The sequence below is a fragment of the Hirundo rustica genome, chromosome 2 (genome assembly GCF_015227805.2).
Source record: "Hirundo rustica isolate bHirRus1 chromosome 2, bHirRus1.pri.v3, whole genome shotgun sequence".
Lineage (NCBI taxonomy): Eukaryota > Metazoa > Chordata > Aves > Passeriformes > Hirundinidae > Hirundo > Hirundo rustica.
The window spans coordinates 52,836,971-52,860,360 of NC_053451.1; the positions used below are offsets into that span (position 1 = coordinate 52,836,971).

The 23,390-nt window shown below is 36.8% G+C and overlaps 1 protein-coding gene across 2 annotated transcripts in view; it reads left to right on the forward strand.

The window, feature by feature from the left end:
• The window catches only part of COG6 (component of oligomeric golgi complex 6), a 56,686-nt gene that overhangs the window by 22,828 nt on the left and 10,468 nt on the right, over positions 1 to 23,390 (forward strand). For both annotated transcript variants that reach the window (XM_040055393.1, XM_040055394.2), the window contains exons 9-15: positions 1,960 to 2,088; positions 2,199 to 2,290; positions 6,587 to 6,651; positions 10,468 to 10,559; positions 12,282 to 12,399; positions 21,095 to 21,226; positions 21,780 to 21,947. In XM_040055393.1, coding sequence (XP_039911327.1) covers positions 1,960 to 2,088; positions 2,199 to 2,290; positions 6,587 to 6,651; positions 10,468 to 10,559; positions 12,282 to 12,399; positions 21,095 to 21,226; positions 21,780 to 21,947 — 796 coding nt within the window. The remainder of the gene's footprint in view (positions 1 to 1,959; positions 2,089 to 2,198; positions 2,291 to 6,586; positions 6,652 to 10,467; positions 10,560 to 12,281; positions 12,400 to 21,094; positions 21,227 to 21,779; positions 21,948 to 23,390) is intronic.

Genomic DNA, 23,390 nt, shown 5'->3' on the forward strand with positions numbered 1-23,390 from the left:
TTAAATTTTGTTCTCTGCCTCTATTAAATGTGAATGTAGTGCTTTTTAAAAGCAGATTTAAGTCAGTGAAGAAGATTCTTTTTATTAATATTATTTTATATGTATTCTTCTGATGGGTGTCAGTGGTGACACCATGCTTACTCTTCTAAAATTTTCAGTTATATTGGAAGAATAAACTGTGTTGTGTATTTCTCTCCTTTGTAGTTTGTGTGTTGTTCAAAATGCTTAAATTGGTTTTTAAAAAAAATAGAAGTGTTCTGTGGCTTGCAAATAAAACTGGGATGTTACCTGTGTTCATTTCCCATCCTTCACTTGCTTTCACACTTCAGAAAGAAAGGTAGCCTGCTCCAGAAATGAGCCATGTGTAAGTTATTGGCACCTCCTCCACCAGCAGCAAGCCATTCAAGATAAAGCATTCTGGCCTGTAATTGTTAATCCATTAAATAGCTAGTTAAGATTGCTTTGATTAAAATCAGTGAACAACTATCAGATGAATATAAGTATGTTCCTACTAGTCATGTGGTAGCCTAGAAGGAAGAAGCCTTGTGTTGCAGTGCAATAAATTGCTGCTTCTGTCAGTCAGCTGGACCATATGCAAACAGGAGTCCCAAACCTGTCAAAGATGCTTATATGTACAAAAATTGAAAAGCTGAGTTTTCTTTTATTTGTTTCTGTGGCGTAAGTGACTGGGAGAGTCAAGGAGAAGTGCTTTTTAGTATCTGTTCAGAGGAGTCAAGAAAATCACAGAATATGCTGAGTTGGAAGAGACCCGCAAGGATCATGAAGTCCAGCTCCTGGCCCTGCTAAGCACCATCCCCAAGAGTCACACCATGTGCCTGAGAGCATTTTCCAATCACTTTCTGAACTCTGTCAGGCTTGCTGCTGTGACCACTGCCCTGGGCAGCCTCTTCCAGTGCCCAGCCACACTGGAAGAGTTCTTCACACTCTGGGTGAAGAACTTTCTTTTAATATTCAACTTAAACCTCCCTGATACAAATTTAGGCCATTCCCTGGGGTCCTGTCACTGGTCACCAAAGAGAAGAGATCAGTGCCTGCCCCTCCTCTACCCCTTGTGAGGAAGTTGTGACTGCAATGAGCTCTCCCCTCAGTCTCCTTCAATCTGAATAAACCAAGTGACTCAGCCATTCCTCATGTGGCTTCCCCTCAAGGCCCTTCACCATCCTTGTGGTCCTCCTTTGGACAATTTCTAATAGCTTAATGTTTTATTTATATTGTGGCACCCAAAACTGCCCGTGGGACTCGAGGTGAGGCTGCTCCAGATCAGAGCAGAGCGGGACAATCCCCTCCCTTGCCCAGCTGGCCATGCTGTGCCTGATGCTCCTCAGGACACTACAAAAGCAGTGTTTTGTTTTCTTCCCTTGCCCCCTTTTATTTTTTCAGTAATAGTAACCTGGTCTTGGCAAGACTACAGCCTCTGCTGCTGCTTCTGTGTAGGAAACACAGTGCCAAGTACTTCTTTCAGTCTATTTTGCAATGGTGTCAGAGGAGGCACTAGAAAAGCTATTCAAATTTAGTAGAAAAACCCCACAAATAATAATCTGACAGGTAATTAGCCTGGAAACGAAGAGCTATCCAACCAAGAAAGAAGAAAGGAATAGTGTCTATATATGTGTGTGTATATATATATGCCTATATATTGCAGCACCTGTCTGCAATATCAGAAGTCTTACCTCATCTACACATCTGCTCTGGAGCAGACAGGCAGGTGACAACATGAAATTTGTCTTCTTTTCTCCTGTTAGTTAGATGTACCATAGGCGGAGCAGGATGATAGAAATTCTGACATCATTCGATGGTTTGAATGCTTTATAGTAGAAGCATTGATCCAAGATTTCTAGCTCTATAAAAATGTTTACTTGCATAAGCTGTGAGCTGAACTAATCAACTGTGATGAGGCAAACTGGGGTTTTTTAACCTGTTTTCATGTTTCAATAACAGGTACACGTTGGATGAGTTTGGAACAGCTAGAAGGAGTGCTGTGGTCCGTGGCTTTATAGATGCTCTTACTAGAGGAGGTCTGGGAGGTACTCCCCGCCCTATTGAAATGCACTCTCATGATCCTCTGAGGTACAGTACTAGCAAGAATCTATATGAAATAATAGGTTTTTTTGGCTAGCATTTTGAGTTCCTGACATCGTAAACCACTAATTTACCCAGAAATTTCTGTCTTTGTGTAGGTATGTAGGAGACATGCTGGCCTGGTTGCATCAAGCTACAGCTTCTGAAAAAGAACACTTAGAAGCAATGTTAAAGCTTGTGTCTATTCAAGGTAGTACTGGTTTTAAAACATAAATTGTGAAGTGATAGTAAGTCTGTGATAAGAAAGTGTGATTAATTTCTTAGGCTGGGCTTCAGTTACAAGTCTGAAATTTTCCTAAAAATAATCTCAGAATAGCTGGTGGTTGCATTCTGCCAAAAGAAGACCTATAACAAAAGAAGAGTATTTCAAAATGCGCTCATTTTATTTTACTGAACTTATAATAGATTCTCATTAAACTTACAAAGGGACCTTTTTGAGCGTAGTTGAGAGTTCAGAAATTGTTTGTACGGTATATGAATACATATCTCATTGAAAATATTGCGTATTATGTTGAGGATTTTCATTATGCCTTTGCTCTTTCGTTTAGTAATTTTTTTAAAATATAATTCATTGTTTCTATAAGTCTCTTCATTCTATGCTACAAGGGAAATGGAATTTTCATCTGTCATTTAACATCATTCCAGGTTTATGGAGGTTGAAGTAGGCCACTCACAGATAGGTGAAGCTTTTCAATATCAAAACTCACCTTCATTTCAGGACTGTGGATTCTCATGCTTAGTCTTCAGCACTTTTGCTTTGTTTTCAGTAGATTGAACCTATACTTTAAAGACTTTTATCCTGTAGAAGCTTTAGTATGATTTGCCAACATAGTTTCAGGGAAAGATATTTTTTATAAATTAAGCGTATGTACCCAATTGTAACAAACTCATTGCAAGAAATTATATTTGATCTGTATCTGGTGCACTCTTCAGACTGCATGTTTAAATCCTACTCTGGGTTTTAAAGTGTATATGTATTCTGATTTTCCTTACTGCTGTAAGTATTAATTGGTTTTCATAATTAATGAGTAATGGGAAAGGAGGCTGTTTAGGAACTGTTGTAAGAAACTGGAGGAATGTTTTCTAAGTACAGTTACAGTGCACTATAGAAGTGAATTTAATAATGTTTGCTGACAGTGTTTCAGAGAGACAGGAAAGCAAGCCTCAGGATGGTTCTATGATAGAAAAAGACATGGCAATTCTTTGTAGTTGACTGACTGATGCTTCTGCTGTAACTGGGGAGCCCTTCAGCAACAGCTGGGCCCATGGAGCATGTAAATATGTCTGGTTCTGCTATGGGCTGGATTTCTGCTGCTGCACTTTGTTCTGAAATTCTCCCACTTCTTTCTGTAGTGCTTTGCTTAACTATGGAGTTCTTTGGCCTTCTGACAGGATGTCGGGCTGAGATTATATGACCATGAAATGAGATATATTTAGAGCATTTCAGCCACAGAGCAAGACACTTGATAATATAGAAAATATAAATATTTGGGGGAGAAATTTTCAACAAAAAAATCACCAGGCCAAAAGCTTTTTCTGGAGAGACTGCTATAAACAAGAGAGTCTGTATTTCAGTCTGAAGGAAAAATATGTTTTCCTAAGCTCTCCAGGAGTGGGTCTGCTATCAGCGTTGCAAAGTTTTCAAGAAATTTAAAGAGGAATTCTTACTTTCATACTGGGAGCAACAGACTGGGAGCTTGGGAGGTGCTGTCTGTGGCTATTCCTCTGTGTCTTTGGGGAAATTTTTTAATGACAAGGATAATGATCTGATAAGGTCTGTAAGAAAAAACAGTACTTAATAGGATACTGCTGGACTTAACAGGAAACACTTATGGGCAGTGCAACCCCAAAGTACCCTGAGATTATATGTTCTTTATAATTATGGGTCCTGAGTTGGTAGTGAGGGCAGCGTCTATGGTATGAAAAACTCAAGCTGAAATTTTGTACTCTTGTGGAGTCTTTAGGTGTCTGGCTGTGCAGGCTACGGTAAAAATTAAGTTAATTTCATGTAGCTATTTAACAAGTGGACATCTTGTTTATTTGCAATTAGAGATAAGGGTAGAGATTTGCACCTTCAGAGTGCAGTTCTTCCTAACAAAATTTGAGATCTAATGTAAGCATTTCTGGAGACTTTCAACTGGGATTTTTTTTTTTTTTTCCCATTCCCCTATAGAGGGAGCCCAAGCAACTGCCATAGATAAAACACCTACCTGGCAGTCTGAAGTTAGGTCAGTCAGATGTTTCCGCTTCAATTTCAGCTTGAGTAGTTTTCTGCAAATGGAACCACTTCTGCTACTTTCATTCAGGTGTGTCTGTCTTTAGTTCAGGTTTCTGTTTAAATTCTGCTATAAGCTCTATGTAATTCAGGACTGTGGAGGGTGTGGCAAATCACAGCTCAACAAAAATTTCCCTTCTCAAAAAACAGCCACAAAAAAGCTACATGTATACCTGTTGGTGTGATACAGGTGGATTTGGTCCCACTGGATGAAAAATTGTATGTGTGACACTTTTTTTTTGAGAAACGTTTCCACCTCTCTTTATACTATAAAGTGACCAAACTATGCCCATAAGCAGAGCATGCAAGAATGGCTTTTAAAAAGTTTTAAAATGGTAAGCTTTCAAATATTAACTGTTTGAAATTAATCTGACCAAAAATGCTGTTAAAATTTTAAGTGCTGGAAACACATTCAGACGAGTTTAATTCTTTTGCTGGACAAGCATAAAGTGTCAGATTTTCTTCCTCAGAGTTTAGGTATTCTGCTAGCAGGCCCCTCACAATCGTAGAGAAATCTTCTACTTGAAAAGAATAGAGAATTGCAAGCATTTTAAGAGATGCAGTCAAAACCCATATTTAATGGAGTTACAGGAACCCAGATGGAGAGCAGAAGCTAAACAAAGTCCAAGAAAAGATCTCTCCTTTTAAAGAAGGATACACAGAGAAAAATTATCTATGGTGTAGCAAGAAGTTGGAAGCGTATCTTCACTTATGAGCTGCATTCTAAAAGTTATTTTGGATCTCTGAGAATTGTTTATTCTGTAATTCTTTTATGTCAAACTTGCCCCAGTTATATAACCCATTCTGCTGGAAGGTTTCATTGCTTTTGGAATCCAGATATTCTAATTGGACATGAAAATACATGCAAAGGCACAAGCCTGTGGTATCGCAAAATTTTTATTCCATGTCCTTCGGTATTCGAACTTGTATGTTTTTTGAGCTAAAATTTTCATACCAAACAACTTGTTTTTAAGTCAATCTGGTCTAGATACACTATTGCAAATATGTGCTAGGTACTTGTTACATTGATGAACAGTACAAGTGTGACTCTTCCTACTAAAAAAATGTGTTAATTGCTAAGGTCTATCTGGGAGCTAGCCATTACGTAAAAAAGCATGCATGCTGTGGTTTGTAATCTTGCTTTTTGCCTGCATATCAATACTCAAGTGTATAAGCATAATTTTATTGCCTTACCAATTCAGTATGTTGAAATTCTTACAGCCACCACTCTGAATTCAGTTGTTACTGCTTACATGGCTTTTCATGTAACTTGGTGTAAAGAGGCATTGGCACAGATCTCTGATCTTTCATTATTTTTACTCTCTGAGGTAATCTGCCTTAGTCTGAAATAAGCAAAATATAGCTTCAGGTCACCTGATTTCTGTCACATGTCACAGTCAGTTTGTTTACTTTCATTGCATGGGTCCCATCCGAAGATGAACTCCTGTTGACAAGTTTTAAATTAGAATAAAAGTATTGCTTTCTCCATAAATCTGTTCTGAGTTGTTACTGAAGTGAGAGCTTGAAGATCTGTTGCTTTCAGTTTGATTGATTTATGACAGCACTGGTTGCCATGCAACAATTCATTTGTGTTTCATGATAAGATAGGGCAATATTCTCTTTTGTACATCATTCTGTGAAAGATGAGTTTCAATTGCTGCTGGGGAGGCAGCGTTTGGCAGCGCCGCAGCGCGCGGTAGCGTGGAGGTGCACATGTCACTTCATTTGTAACAATGCCGTGAGCTCGTCAGTAACCAGCGCTGACAGACGTGTGTTTGCCAGTCAGGCCTTTCAGAATGGGGTGCACCTCTGCTCCTTGAGGGTCTCACTGGCCTGGGTGGTTTTTTGGGTGTTTTTCAAGTTTAATTTGATGAAGTGCTAATATTGAGCCTTACTGAGACAGCTTCTTGCTAAATCATTTATTCTTCCCCTTGCTGCTTCTACCTTGAGTCCCCACGCACTGTGTTGCTCTAGGAAGCAATTGCACAGCAAAAGGTAATGACTCCGGGACTGTTTTGCCATGCAGCTATTTCTTAATGGCTAGATTGGAAGTACAGTGGAGGTGTGAACTACTCATGTGGAGAAAAGAACACACAGTTCATAATGCTTTTTATGGAGGAGTACCTCCTACATTTGTTTATTTGTTTTCTAGTCTTAAAGAAAATAGAATTACATTTGCATAATCTTAGCATGTGTTTACATTAACTATAGGTGTGGAAGAAAATATTCAAGAAGTAGTTGGGCACATCACAGAAGGTGTCTGCAGGCCTCTGAAGGTGAAGTATTTTATTTTCCTTAGCACTCTAAATACAGAAACTGTTCTGTCATGTTTTTCTGAACTTGTGCTCCCATCTCTTCAGTGTATTTTCATTGTCCTTGGTTAAGAATTAGATTATCAACTTCTGAAGGATTTCTTCTCAAATTTCTCAAAGTTTCCTTTGTTCATAGATGTGTGGTTTATAAAAGTAATATAGTGGGAGATACTAGGATGCTAAATTTGAGTCTTGATTTTGGTTTACTTTTCCTATGTTGAGTGCTGATGTACAGAAATACAGTTTTGTGATGAGTGTATGGAAATAGCTGTAGGGGCTCAAATGAAAAATCAGTGTAATTTACTAACCTGTTTTTCATAATGATCATTATGCATAGGGAAGAGGGTACAGGTTATGCAGTTGTGTCATACTTCTGTAGGACAGTTTTCTTGCCTGTTTGTGAATATACTAAGGACTTACTGAGCCATAATGTCTTCGTATATAATAGATCTCAGTAGATGTTTTCTTGCATGAAAATGTCAAATTGATATAAAATGTTGCTATTCACAAAATAGCCTTAGGAGGGAAGTGAACATTTCAACTCTGTTGTGTGAAAAGCCAGTTTCTTCTGTCATTTGTGGGGTTTTTGTTGTTGTTGTTTTGGTTTTTTGGGGATTTGTTTTGTTTAATAACTCCAGCTCTTGTATTTTAGAGGCACCATGAAAAATAGTTTCCTAATTACCATCTTTATGCTATCTCAGTGTTTTGTATTTGACACGTCTTTCTATACTTGTCTTTTTTTCAAGCTACAGCCTTAGTAAGTTTAGGGGATGCATTTGATAGAAATCATTAATGATGAGCCATCAAATGATTGACTTGTCTATTGGATGTGCTTCATGAAAGCACTGAAGTAATCAAGGTGATGAAGCTGAATACCAATTACTGCCTGACCGTGTAGTGTATAAATCCAGATGTTTTTAAAGTAAAATCAACTGTGCCTAAATATGATTATAATAAATTTCTCATAGGATTCTGTAGCTATAACAACCGTATCCAGTTGACAAATACTTAGTCTCAGATGTGAACAGCTAGTTTCTGGATACTATACATAAGTTTCTGATAAGAAAAGGATAAAGTCTGGAGAGAGGTAAAATTGAAAAAGGTGCCATTTAGAATGTCACAGAATTACAGAAGAATTGAGGTTAGCAAGGACATCTGGAGGTCAGTTGGTCCAAACTCCAACTCAGGCTGGGCCACTGAGAACTGGTTGCCCAGGACTGTGTCCAGGTGACTTTTAAATACTTCCAAGGATGGAGGCTCCACAATCTCGCTGGACAACGCATGCCAGTGCTCAACCACCTGCACAGTGAAAACAAAGTGTTCCCTGATGTTCCGACAGGATCTCTGGTATTTCAGTTTTGTTCCTGTTGCGACAGAATTATGGTCATCCTTCAAAACCTTTTAGTTTTTGATCTGTTGGAAGACACGTGTCCTAATAGACACACAGTCACCACAGCTTTGTGTTTTTGGAAGATACTTCCAAACTTGCTGTGCTCTTGAATCAGTTCTGTTAATACTGAATGCGTATGTTTGAGTTCAGTATTTCTGTGCATTCCAACAAAATGATAAATAATACTTTAAATAAGTAATAATAAAATCAAACTCCTATGTAAGTCAGAGGAACTTTTGGTCTTGATCTGAGTGCTTGAGATTTTTATAGTTAAGTACAGAGTATCCTTCATTTTGATTTACTTTATTACTTTTATTTATTTTTATTTTATTTATTACTTTTATTTACTTACATGCTGCTAGTCTCTTTAGAAATATCTCTTGAAATACTGTTGTTAGTTGCTGTGCTAGTAAAAATTTTTAAAAAACCTTAAATGAACAATTGAAGACTCCCCATTGTATTCTGTATCTTGATAGAATGCAACTTACATTATTTCACTGCCAGTCTAGACTTTCCAATAAAAAGTATGAAACACTTATTGTTTCCCCAGGGGAAAAAAAAAAAAAAAAAAGGTAGAAAAAATCCCCCCTGAGAAACTCCCAAGCAGAGGAGTCTTCATACAATGCAGAATAGTTAATTAGATAATTGCAAGCCACCATGTTCAGAGGAACAACAATAACGGATTCAGTTTGGAGGAGTCTTTTCTACAATACATTATAAAAGGGTTATGCTTACATGCAGTCTAAATTGCCCACATTTCTTACTGATAGTTGGTTTTTTAGGCATTTAAGTGACTCTTGAATACTCCCTTGTGGTAGATCTTACCACAGGCCTCTCATTTCAGACGAGAGGTAGGAGAATTTTAACATTTAAATTAAACTCCTCATCTTTTCCGTAACATTTAAGATGAGTTCAAAACAAAATGTTTTTGATGCCCTTTGTGGACTGCAGGTTCATGCTTGTCTTTTATGGTCAGCTAACAGCAGGATGTACAAGACTAAAAAATAGCAAGACCTCTAAGTCCAGAGCTTTGCCTAACAGGTCAGGTTGCATCACTTGCAAACTTTGGTTCTCCAGTGCAGTGAAGACTTCTGTATGGGAAGCAGCGGTTCTTCTTTTCAACTTTATATTTTTAATTCTTATTTTTCTCTCATGACCCTAAAATCTTGGTGTTTTTTCTCTCCTTTGGCCTGTTCTTTTTCAGTTTTTAATTATTTTCCTTACTTTTAGCTATTCCCATTTTTTGTCAATTTTTTTTTCTCCCTGCCTACCCTATTCTCTTTTGTTGTATGACTTGAATAAACTCAGTATTCATGCCCACAGGACATTTTAGATAACACAGGAGGCATATATATAAATATAGACCTTTGTATATACAAACACATTGAAGAGCAAAGTTCAACTGCGTGTGGAAATAAACTTCATCCATTAAGTAATGCAAATAAGAGTTAAAAAATATTATTTGGTTTTCGTCTGTGAATTAGATGCAAACTGAAAGGAGTGAGGAAACATAATCTTAGTTGGTTCTCCCTGCAGCTGGCTCTTAGAATAAAGGACTGCAGCACAATGTGTTCCATTGAACAGCAAATAACTTGGGAGAGTAGGTGGTGGGTGTTGATTTGTGTGTAGCCCTTTCACATTCCAGCAGGTGGGAGAGCAGTGCAGTGATAAGTCACTATCTATTCTGCTTTATAAGTGCACAAAGATTGACCCTGGGGCAGCTTTTTATGACTGGATTGAGACTGTACCATGGAGACATCAGCTGTCAACTGTAAAGATGCTCAGCACCATTTTGTTGTGTTGCCAGTATCTCCTGGTTGAGATAAACAGTCAACATAGCTGGTTATTAGTTTTAAATAGATCTAACTAAATACTGGGAGGAGATATATATGCTCTCCTTTAAGGGAAGAATTTATTCTTCCAGGTGAAATTTGTTCTTAGGCAAAATACCTAATAATGAATTTCTGCATTATGCTGGAAAGCTACTGCTGTAGTTAAGTGATTCTGCAACATTGCAGCAGTTCTTGCTCTTCAATGCTGGGGAAGATTCCAGTGTATGCTGGTATTAATCCATCAAATGATCTCATTATTTTTAGATTTCCAATAACAGCAGAAATCTGTAGGATTTTTGGAAGGCTTTTTGGGTTTATCTTTTTCTTTTCTTTTTCTTAAGAATGCATATATCTTTATGTTTTCTGCCCAGATGCTTGGCAGCCCAGAAACATTTCAGTTCAAGCCGAACATTAAAGTTAACTGGATATTCTCTTTTGAATTGTATTTCTGGTTTAATTTATCTTTCAAAAATCAGAGATGTATTCCATATAAAGTCATAGAAAGCTGGCTTTCAGAATTTATGACCTGAAGGATGTTTGTATTTGTTCATGCTGCAGGTTAGAATTGAGCAGGTGATTGTTGCTGAGCCAGGAGCAGTTTTACTGTACAAGATTTCTAATTTGCTCAAGTTCTACCACCATACAATCAGGTATGCAAAGTTACAAAATATGTTAAAAATGCCTTTTTTCCCTAATTGTATATGTAAGAATAAATCTGCTAGGAAGAGTTCTTTTGTTGCTTAATTGTTGCCCTGCACTATAACATCAAGAAGAAACACGTGATATCAAGCAGAAACTATTTACCCATTGCCATTCCTCAGTTCATATCAAAACTGCTTTGGGATATAGCATTAATTTGCCACAATAACTATTTCTCTGTTGTTCTGTGTAGATTCAAATAGTGTACAGAAAAACTCTACACAATATTTAATATGACAAAGTCCCCTTTGAGAAAATCTTATTAAATTAAATTTCTTCAGGTTTTTTTTCTTTCCTTTTTTTTGTTTAGTTTAAACAATTGTGTTTTGATAACTTTTTGATAATGTTTTTTCCCTAATTATGCACTTCCTTATCTCACTGTTGAAGATGAGCTGATCACCTTCCAACCTTCCAGATGCCACCAGGAATACAGAAACTGGAGAAAAGCCAGAGCTGCTAATTTATATATAATTTATATATAATTTATATATAATTTATATATAATTTATATATAATTTATATATAATTTATATATAATTTATATATAATTTATATGCCGTGGCATATGCTGTAGTTCACGTTGATTAGAAACAGCAGTAGGAGAAAAAGCTTCCTCCACAGCCCTGGACTAAACTTCTGATAATTTGAAACATTAATATTACTAGTTGAGCTTCTCTGTCTGAAAATACGTCAGATGTTGGGCAGACTGGGATAAGTGGTTCTTGGGCACCTCCCAACTTATTTAAAATCCTCAATTGTGATGGCAGGTCTATTTTAGAACACATGTAAGACCTATTCTTAATTCTTTTGTCAAAATATCCTGGAAGATTCTGGTGTTGTTTTTTGTCTCCAAAGTTAGTGTTTCCCCATGGTTATAAAGCTTGGTGCAATTGAAAATGTGATGTTAAAATGGAAGGTCTTAGTCTTATCTGCCTTGGTTTCTGTCTTGTTAATGACACAATGCTTAAGGACCTCTGAAGTACCTTCTACCAGCTGAATGATTTCCTCTGCGTAAGGAGGGTACCTCACTAATGAGAGCACAAAGCATTTTGAGAAATGATCTATTAAACACAAGATTACAGTCTGAAATTCGAGATAGAGTTTTAATCCTATTATGACCTGATGAATTTCCACTGCCAGTTTGTAGCTTAAAAGTGCAGTTCCTATAGCGAAAGGGAGCATATATCTGTGAGCGGAGCATTGTCCTGTAGTGCCATTTAAGGGTTATGTGGTTTCTGTGCTAAGTGTGATAGTTTAACACTCAGAATAGCAAGGCATGAATTCTTACATTTTTGGAGATGCCTAGCATCCCAGTAAAGAAAGGAGAGAGGTAATGCTATCCCTAACAGGCAGTGTCTTAGAATATTGTTAACCCTTTTTGTTACGTCATTTGTTTTTGATAACAGAAGTAGATTTATTGCATAGGAAAGCAAAAATCCAGTGAATTTTAGTACTCTACAAAAAAGTTTGTGCAAATTTGATAGCCTGTATTTAATATTTGCTTAATGACATAATTGATGATGCTTATCTCTCAGCCATTATGAACTGTTCCCTGCAATTATTTGTTCTAAATTTTCAACTTCAAAAATAATCTTTTTTAAAGTGATATTTAAGTATCTGACTGTTGTGTTGTCCCTCCTTTAGATACATTAATAATCTTAATTCTTTTTCAGTGGTATTGTAGGAAACAGTGCAGCCACGCTGTTGACAACAATTGAAGAAATGCATTTGTTGAGCAAGAAAATATTCTTTAATAGCCTGAGTCTTCATGCAAGTAAACTAATGGACAAGGTTTGTTTCAAAATTGTACAGCTTTCATGTTTCAAAACATCTTTGCATTTCCCCTTTGTCTAGTAAGATTACTAGGTAAATAGCTGTTTTATATGACAGCTTTTCCTAAAGTTGAAGTCTTGTATTTTCAGTGTTTTAATTGTAGAACTACATTACAAACTTGCTGTTTATATTTTAATTCCAATAATAGTAGAGGTTTTGTAGATACGTGGCTAAAGTCCTGCGGTTAGCAATATTCTTTTGCAGAACAGTTTACATATTTTTAAAATGTTTGAGAAGCAACAAAAGTAGGAAATTTTCTTAAGTGCAACAGAGCGAAATCAGGCAATTGAGTTGTATAATTTGTATTAATGCATTGTCAGATCAGTAGTTAATTGTGCATCATTCCTTTTCTGAAGTTGCAAGGTATATCCCAAAATTATAAGCTAAGTAAAAACAAAATTTGGGCTTTTCTATCTATTATAAAAATAGTTTTTCCACATGACCACTGCTGTAACATTTGTAAATGCATTTCTAAATCATTTAACCTACAAAAAAATGGAAAAAATACTTCATTTTCCAAAAACTATTCTTGTAATTTACTGACTCACTCAGTTTTCTGAGTTTTGTCAGTATTGTTCTGTGGTTCCAAATGAGTTTTTTCATTCAGCACAGTCTATCTGGTCCTAATTTCCTGTCTTTCTGCAGGGGCTGGGGAATGACTTTCTCAAAGCATCAGCTGTTCCTCCTCTTCTCTCCCAGATATCCCTGTGACTCCTTTCAGTGGTTTCATTCATTCTTTGGGTTACTCTTTAGCTGCTACCCCCCACAGTCCATACTGCTAAAGTCCATTTAATGCACTGTTGCTGTCGGGTATTTCCATTTGAATGCAGTATCATGTTGATAATTGTTCCCTTGCTATTAGTGCTTCTTCAAGGATCAGCTGAAGCTGAGTTCCTAAAACATGCAATGGACAAGGACAACATGAATTTTCCAAAAACATTTTATTTCCTAATATGTCAGCTAAATTAAAATATCTGTGTAAATTTTCCATATATGAAAAGAAATCAGTGATGGACCTTAGCAAAAATGTATGACTGCTCTTTACTAAAAAAGTGCTAAAGGAAAGAAATTTTCTTGGCTTGAAAACATCTCTGTATTCATCTCTTCTTTATTTACTTATCCCTGTTGGGTATTACAACTATACTCAATTAGGATCCAGCATGATTTTCCTACTTGCGTAACTTGCACTCTTTGAGGTTTTGTTTTGGGTGATACACTGTTTTCTGTTTGGAAATGTGTAGAATTCAGAAGAAGAATGATAAAGGAATTATGATCCCCTACTCCATAGTGTGTGTTCTTTATATTGTCACTGTGGGAAGGTTGTGTAGCCCTCTTTGCCCTCTTAGTTCCCCTTCCCTCAGCCCCCAGTGTGGATGTAACTGGTGCTAGATGCTGTCATTATTTTATAAAGTAGTCAAATTTGCTTTTACTGGCCTCAAATGAAGGCAGTGATTGCACTCCCACCTTCAGTGGTGTTTTATTACAAGTAATGAATGGCATACCAAGCTTACCATGTAATAGGAGAAGATCATAATATTGCTCTTTCTCAGAAACACATTTATAAATTAACTCTGAAATGTTGACAATATTACATTGCCTATGTGCCCGATGAAGATCTTTCCTCAGAATATAATTGCGGTCAAAAGCCTAAAGAGATTTAGAGGATTGTTAGATATATGGGCAACAAAGGCTTCCGCAATTATTTATTAATCTGCTTCAGGAGTTAACAATGAGGTAACTCTGTGTCTGAGAAGAAATCTTACTCTTCTAATGTGTTAGAGTTAACTGGGTTCTAGATAGCACCTTATATCATTACCCTTTGTGAGTGGACTACTGAATTGATAGAACGATGGCTTATCTCTTCATGACTGAAATTAGTTTTACTTCATAAAAAATACAAAATTTATAGGCTGATTACACTCAGAGAAACATTAGGTTCCATGTGATAAAGACATTTCTTTTATCGTAGATTTAATTCTCTCGTTACTTAGGGGTTTTTTCTGTTAGTGTACAGATAAGCAGGTTTTATGCCTTTTCATTTGTCTTTGTAAATTTAATAGTCAATGTCAGAATGCCTTTACATTTTGAGGAAACTGAAGATTGCTTTTTACCATGCTTTTTTTAAATGCTTGTTCAGACCAAAATTGTGTGTATTAGTAGGATTTTCTTCACATCCCAGGCCTTTTCCAGCTTTCTGTCAGCTATGTATGCAATTGCTTCCTGATTTTTTTTTTTTTTTTCAGAGAAGATTAAACCCCTGTAAAAGAGACCTTTTGTGCTTACACAGACAATTGCAAAGGCTTCATTGCAGTCCCCGTTGTGCTGCTAGAGAATATTCACTGGGAAAATTATTAAATTACTTTTCACTTGAACAATCTGGAAATTGTGCTTTCTTACTTTAATTTAGATTATGCATCTTAATGCATTGATAAGCCTGCTTTGAAGAATAACAATTGTCCAATACTTTGATTAAAATATGATTCTTAAGACAATTTGAATAATTTTGGAAATACATTAAAATGCAAATGTGATGTTCTGAAGTAAAAATACTTCTATTTCTGTAGGTTTAAGTGCCTCTTCTGTTTAGATTATTGGAAAGTGGTGAATGGCCTATCAGGTAGACAATTTTAACAATAGTAGTTCCTCGGTATCATCTGTAGTTGCTGATAATTTGCTTTTTTGGTATCTACGTTATATCTAGTAGTTGATAGACCAAACTGTGATTTAGAGCAAATCTCTCACTAAAGTGTAACTAGTTGGGAATATTTTTTAGACAAAGCAGGTTTCATTAAATATGCTAACTCCTCAAGATCCTGTCCTTAGGATGCAGACAAATGACAGGATGGTAATTTGATGTCCTCATCACCACAGACAACTTAATTCCCTCGATTATTGATTATCCTGAGTTGAGTATTGCCTTCAATCTGCCCGGGATTTAATTTCTGAAGCACAGTGGGAAAGTGAGACTTCAGGCTGTTCTTTCTAGGACAAGAAAATAGCTTCCTCTTCATATCTATTTTTGAGAAGAGTCCCATATTACATAAGGAGTGTCACTAGTGTGGAGGTGTATGGAAGCTTTTAGGCAGTCTTAAGATCAGGATTCTCCCTCTTGGTTGTCAAGCCATCATTGTAAATGATAGAGGGAAATCCCTGGTTACTTCAGAATACTTACTGGGTTGCCCAGAAGCACTTTGCTGTGAACTTTTTTCATTACATAAGAAAATCTCAAGCATCCTGGTTGGAATCTGAAAATAAAATACTCAGCAACTCTCAACTTCAAACTCTTTGTTCTGAGAAACCTTTTTTTTATGGTGTTCTCATTCAGGCTTCTCAGGTAGCTCTGTTTGAGCTGAAATCCATGTGACAAATACTCAGCAGACTGCTGGAAAGCAGGTCCATTGTTATCAAAGAAGTGCAGTACACAAGAGAGTCTCTTTGGTTCCAGCACTTCTTGAAACCTGTCACCAAGCTTGGTGACAGAGTTGTTGCAAAGCCACTTTGTTTTTAGGGTTTAAAATGCTGTTCACGACTTTGAGATTCTCAGGCTGCTGTCGAGCTCGATGTTGACATCCTACACAAGCTGTGCATCACCAGCCACCTCTTGTGTCACTGAAGGTTTGGTGCATCAGCTCTTAATGCAGACGCTGTCTCTCCTTTGCCTTCGTGGCTCTTACTCTTCAGAGCCAGGTTTGGGCATTCTTGCTGGTGCTTTCTAGCTCTGGTAGCAATTGACCTTTTCTGGTTTTTGGCTGAACCAGAATGTTTTTTGGCTCGTATTGGTGTCCTTATGCTGAAGAAAATGTTTGTATTTGTTGCTTTTTAGGTTTTTTGGACCCAGCCACGGTCTACCAACCGTGCTAGTAGAGTGGATCAAAATTATTATTAAAATCCTTACGTATCCATTTCCATGTTTCTTTCCACTCTGTGGTTATAAATCAAATATATAGGAGTTCAGGATTCTGCTTGTGTTATTCATTGTCTGGATCTAAGAATAGCCTGTTACAGATGACCATTTTAGATGGTTGTAGATCCAGGAGAAAATAGTGAATGAATATAATTGTCAGAACAACAGAAACTGTTCCAATGAAACTGGGAATAAAGTTCAGAGTACCTAGTAGACTGGAGTGGATGGATTGCTCTTTCAGTCCTCTCAATATGGGACTTGTTTATTGTAATGAATCCATTGGTGAGGCATTTTAGCAAGTGTGTTAGACCAACCAATGTCAGCATGTTTGATTGCACCACCTGTCAAATTAGGAGAGTGGGAATTTTCAAGTCCACATATCCTTCCTCTGGTTTCATTAGTGTTCCAGAACAATTATTAAAGGAAAGAATAATTGCAAACATTTAATAAAATGGAATGAGAGTTATCATAAGGGCACTAGAGAAGGACTGTGCCAAACTCCAGTCGTCTGCTGTCTGAGCTGTTAGAAGACTATTAGTAGAGTATCCCAAATTAGGTTTTGGGATTATTATTCCTTAATGCTGTTCCTTTTAGAGTAGATGTATGCTAATTAAATGTTGTGATTGCATTCTCTTTTAAGTTTGTCAGTGAGAGAGAGATTAAAATGTTGCATGGGAATAATTGTAAACTTGTCCTTCATAATTTGATTCCTGCCAGAACGAAACCTATTAGGTTTCTGGGAAATCAGATGTGGGGCAGATTGAATAAGATAGATTATTGTTGTTGTGATCTGAATGCTATTGTGCTTTTAAATGGATCCATGAGAACAAAGCAAAATTAGTTGTCTTTTCTTCCAAGACCAATTTGATAGCTGAAAAGACAAGCATGCCATTAGGCATTCTACTTTGTTGACCACTGTAGGATCCTAATAGGACCAGAAAATCTTAACTCACCTTCTCTGATAAGACATGCACTCAGATTTCTTGGAGTGCTGATGAATATTGTGTCAGCCAAGGAGAATGGACTCGGCAGTTGATGCTGCTCAGTGTTAACTGACAGCATGAAAAATTTGTAACATTTTTACAAGGTTCCACTCTGTAGTGCTTTTGGATCCAGCTCCTGCCAGTGGGGGTTTTTAAGAAGCTGTATTTAAACTTCCCATTTGTTACCTGTAAGTAGAGCTTTCTCTGTGGAGTTCTGTGTTTTAAATTACCATCTTGTTTTATTTGGTAGTAGTATCACAGAATTAAAGAATGGATGAGTTCAGCAGGAAACTAGAAACCATCTAGTCCAACCATCTTGCTCATGACACAGTGTCAGCCAGAGCTGATTGCCCAGGACTTGCTCTAGCTGAAGTCTTATTATCACAAAGGATAGACTCCAAAACACTGTGCAGGTATCTCCAGTGCTTGACTAACCTCACAACAAAAAATTGTTTTCCTGCATCTTTATCTGTACCCATTGCCTCTTGACCTGTTACTGGACGCCACTGAGAAGAGTCTGTCTCCATCTTTGTCCCTCACTTCACATATTTATATACATTTATAACATCCCCCCTGAGCCTTCTCCAGGCAGAACACAGCCTCTCCTTGTGTAGGAGTTATTCCATTCCCTTAATGAGCATTGTTAACTTTCTAATGTTAAAGCAGCATAGTATATAAAATTGTGATTGACTGTGCAGTATCTTCAGAAGAAAATTTGCCCCTTTTTAAAATGTAACTTTTTCTGTAAATGAGAAAAGGAAACAACATACATGCACACTTATTGACTGTTGATGTTGCCTTTTCTTTTTTTCTGTATTTTCCTTTGCTGTATATAAAATTTTATTAGACATCCTTTGAGCTACTTGCTCTCACAGACAGAGAAACCTGCTCTGGATTATATGTTTGGAGGAAGGTAACTGGCTTGGTATGTGTTCCCCACTAATTAATATGCAGAAAAGAATATACAAATTTTTGTACTAATGCTTATGTACAACTTTTATGACCCATTTCAGAATTCCTTTCAGTTTTGTATATTGAATTTTAAAAATGGATAATTTCTTGGTTTTTTTGAAAGGCTGAAGAGCTGTTCGGCATCATTTCTGTATGACTGAACTGATAGAGACTTAATACTATGTTAGAGTACGTTTTAATGCAGTTGAACTCACTGCTGCAGAACCTCCCTAATCATGTTTTAGTTAGATGCTGTCTAGCTTGCAACTGAAAGAGGTACTTCAAAAGCAGAACTCAGCATGTATTTGAAACCTATTTTTCTGGAAATAGGATCAATTATAATGATCTCTTAGTGCATGTAAAACATCGAGGGCATCAGGTTTTTTTTAATTAGAATAGTGATTATTACTCAAGGGTTGGAGTCCATAAGTTCCTCTATAAATTTGAAATGTCTGTTTTTAAATTTTCTTTTTTAATTTTGACAAAAAGCCCTCACTTTGTATTCATGTGTTAAAAGTTAGAATTTTCAAAATTAACATAGCACTACTTTGATTCTCCTTCCATTTACTGATAATTTTGTCTCTATTTCAATAGTCAGGAATTTCAGGGTAACCCAAATACAATCTAGTGACCTAAATATTTTTTCCTTGCCATATTTTCTTCTTCCATTATATTGTTCTTTGCTCTTACCTAGAAGACAGTGGACTGTAAAGGAACAGGCAAGTAAAAGATGAAGCTATTTTAAGAGCTTCTGAGCACCAGCTATGTCAGGAGACAAAAATTCTTTGCAAAGCAGCCTGAAATTATAGTTGCCATGATCTATGTGTGTGTTGGAAGTGAAAACTCCATCAAACTCTAGTCTCAGTGCCAAATGCCAAAATGTCACTGAACATGGTCCAGTTCAAGTCTGAGAATGGTGTGTTCAGGACACACAATACCCCTAGTAATAACAAGAAGAAACAAGAAGAAAATAATTCAGTGCTGTAAATTTCAGTAAACTTTACTACTGGTCAGCACTGAGTAAGTGCCTCTTTTTGAATTACTGTTACTTTATTGCTAGAATATTTGTTTCATGTTTTCAAGACCACTTGGGCTGAACAACTGTTCTCTGAACTTATTAGATTTAGTTTTCCATTAATTCCTTGAGTTCAATATACTCTCTTTTGGAAAGTGAGAATAGAGGAACATTTTATGCTCAGAAGGATGAAAAAAATTTTTGTTAAATCTGTCTTGGTAACAGTGTAGGAACATGTATGGTATCTCAAATGTTTCAAAGCACAAAGTGTGAAAGTTCTGCCTGGTTTCAAAGAGAGAGTTTGTTTTTTCTTTCTTTGCTGGCATGTTCATCAGGTATAGATTCATTTCCAGAAGGCTCTGTAATGTTCTGCTCTGAAGATGTCTGCTGTGCTCTCCTTCTTGGTTTCTTTGGCCACCAGCCTCTGCACCTTGGACTTTTTTTTTTTTTTTTTTTTTTAACTTGAAGATTCTGATATCCGTATTACTGTGCCATTCATCATTATTTCTCCTTGGGAAGGTATGGAACATGTTGCCCATGACTTGGAGCCATCCACAGCTGCTGCCTTTTTTTTAGAGCTGGAGTCTTAAGAGTACTGCAGAAGTGCTGCATTGCTCTGCTGTGGCTAGATACCCTGACTGAGACATACGGACCAGTCCCATCCAAACTTACTTCTTCCTACCTCCTTTTGGAGAGTTTATGCCTTTAAGTCTTAACTTACTGTGGATTGCTGAGGGTCTTCTTACTCCCACATAATCCAGCCACATCTATGTTTGCCCTTGAATGTGCAGGAGAGAGGAAGGTGGGAAGTGGATTGTTGGCAGAAGGAAATGTGGTTGTAGTGGGGGTTTGGAGGCAGCAGGAAGCCAGTTTGAAGCAGCACTGGAGATAAAAAGATGCAACTGTTTTTGGAGCAGAACCTAAGAAATGTGTGTTGGGAAAAAGAGGTGCTAGATTTTCTATAAATGTTTTATTAAGTGATTAATGAGTATTTGCCTGTTACAAAGAAAGGGCTAAAGCATGTGAGCCTGAGTTTAAAATAGCACAGAATTTCAGTCCATTTCAAGAGTCCAATTTTCATCATTTGACTTGGAAAGTGTATTTTTTTTTCTCTAATATACACAAACTTTCCTTCTTTGTTTTTTAAACATCTGCATTACCTGCTCATCTTTGGCATAAGCCTGCGTTTCAGTTTGTGCAGTCTCGTTGCAATTCCTATAGGTGTACTTGAGTTAGTTTGTGTGCACTTCATTTGTGTACTGGCAATTTAAGGTGCAAGCTTGCTGGGGATGGAGACTGCTGCATTTGTGACTGCAGCTCTCATACTCAGCATCACAGGAGCTGTGCAGTGTTGCCAAGAACAGCTGCAGCGCTGCACTCATCTCCCAGAGATCTGCCTGCACCAGATTCTGTTTGAAAGAGGTCCTGCTCAAAGTGAACTCAGTGGTGCCAACAAGGTGCCAACAACTCTTTGGCACCTAATCTATTAAATGTGGTTTTTCTCACTGGCGAAACCAGTAGTGTTTAGGTTTCTCCAAATGGTAAAATAGGCCTAGTCTGAATGAAAGGAGGAATTCAGTGATGCTTGTTTGTCACTGAATGAAATGGTTATGCTGAAAGTTGCAGGCAGTTATTGTCTGAAATGTACTAGATTTGTCCAGTGTCAAATTGAAGTTCTTCTCTGTGTCCCTATATGTAATTTTGTTATTAGCTGATTGCCTTTGTTCTAGCAGACTGGATGGTATTTGCTGTAAATGAGATTAATAAAAGTCCCCACAAACAGATAATCTTATTTTTCAGGTTGAGCTTCCTCCTCCTGATCTTGGCCCAAGCTCTGCTCTAAATCAGACACTTAACTTGCTACGGGAGGTTCTGGCATCTCATGATTCATCTGTTATTCCACTGGATGCCCGTCAGGCTGACTTTGTGCAGGTACAAGAATGTTTGACTGCTTTATGTGTGTGAAGAGGAGGGAGAGGGGGAAAAAAAAAGAATGTGTAAGTTAGTTTCAGTGCACAAAAGGTAGATGGAACATTATTCTTTTTGTCTGGTCCCATTTTGGAGCTCTCTGTCAAACCAGAGTTTTGTAATGTGCATAACAGGGTGACTAACAAAATGGATAATTACAGTTGAGTATGGAGTGCTACTCTTAACACAGTATCTAAATTCTGTTATCCAATTACTACTCCATTAAGTAAATACACCCTTAAGATTGCACAATTACCAATTATCTAATCTGGGTTATTCTTCCTCCTGCTAGGCTGGAATCTGTTCTTCTGAGGTTTTTATACTTTCCCCATCAGGGTGGTAGATGATCACCTGCTGACAAATCCAGTAGAAAACTGCTTTCACAGTTGGAAACTCTCATTCCTCTTTATTCTGCTTTGGGGAATAAATACGCGATAGAGACAGAATGAGGTTAGAAGCCTTGTGTGACATGATTTCCTCCCTCCCCTCCCTCTTTTCTGTGTGTTTACTATTTTAGGTTCTGTCTTGTGTGCTAGATCCATTGTTACAGATGTGTACTATGTCTGCTAGTAATTTGGGCACAGCGGATATGGCAACCTACATGGTAAATTCACTTTACATGATGAGGACTACTCTGGCTCTCTTTGAATTCACTGATAAACGTCTAGAAATGTTGCAGTTTCAGGTAAGCTTTAGCAGCTCCAAAAGAAAATTAACTTATTACTGATTTTTCCACACTATAAGTTGTGTTGTGAACATATTTATCTTAAAATCAACCCAAAGCCAACATTATCAATATCAGGGAAATGGAATAAGAGGGCTTCTTATCAGACACCATGAGCAGATAGCATCTTTCATTTTAAACAGACAAAAAATGATTAAAAGATTTAGTTTTGTTTTGTTTGATTGCAGATAAACCCAGACTGGTGAACATTTTCATTATCCTAATCATTCTAATATATATCTGCAAACTGTATGAGAAGAAGCAAATGGAAATTGAAAGCTCAGTCAAATGGCTGACTCTATTCCATCATACAGCTAGTACTAGATCATCATCTATTTTGTACTAGAATATGGTGTAGCTGAAGTTACTGCTTCAGTCCTGCTTTCTGCCTCTCTAGGAGTTCATACATGGTACAATTTTGAATTGGAAGGGAAAGTTTAGAAACTGTTGACTTATAAAATCTTGGCCACTGCCCATTTATATTTTGCTACATGAATATGTCTGCAGTATATCTCAGGAGAGCCTTTAAAGCTGGGGGGGCTTGAAAAAAGTCGCAAATTCTTACTTGAAGGGATCAGCAAGGATTGGCTGCAAGACATTTTTCACTTTCTACTCCTAATCAGAATTTCTAGTACCTTTTAGCTCTGAAACAAACAAACAGATAACCTCACCAAACTGTCTGGGGTATTTCTAATTTCTTTTATCCAAGCTCCTTTCTCAGTAAATGTTGCAATTGATTTATTCTTCAGAAAAGCAGTAGAGCTGAAGCTTACACATTTAATACCATTTACTTTCTTCAAACATTTCACAAATACAGGAACAGACTGAAAAAAAATCTTTAAGATTATACATAAGTAGGTTATTCAAGTGGAGTTAGAATGGCATATTTAATAGGAGAAACGTTTTTCGTAGAAAAAGAAGTCAGTAAGACAGTTAAAAACTCCAAATTGAAATATTGAGATTTCCCTTCTGATTTAGAAAGGAAAGTGTGTTCTTCTGAACAATTTTAGAAAGTAAAAAGGTGAACTCTTTAAGTATCAGACAAAAGAACCTTACATTTTACTAGACTTTATTATATTATAATTTTTTCCTTTTCTTCAGTGTTGGAAAAAAAAATTGTGGGGTAGTTATCTGTAAAAATGAAGTAATAATACATATATACCCAAATGTCTTTCTGAGACTGCTCAAACTGAAAAATGATTGCTGCTGCTGTGACTGGATTTAGGGATTAGGTTTTCCTGCAAAGATTATATTAAGAGTATAAAATACTCTTTCAAGTTTTGTTCATATGAAGAAAATTAAAACAAAATGGATAACTGTAATTTCATTGTCTGTTGTTCTTTCAGCTGACTTTATTCAAATACATGTTTATCAGTACTGAATTTAATATTCAACTCTGAGTAT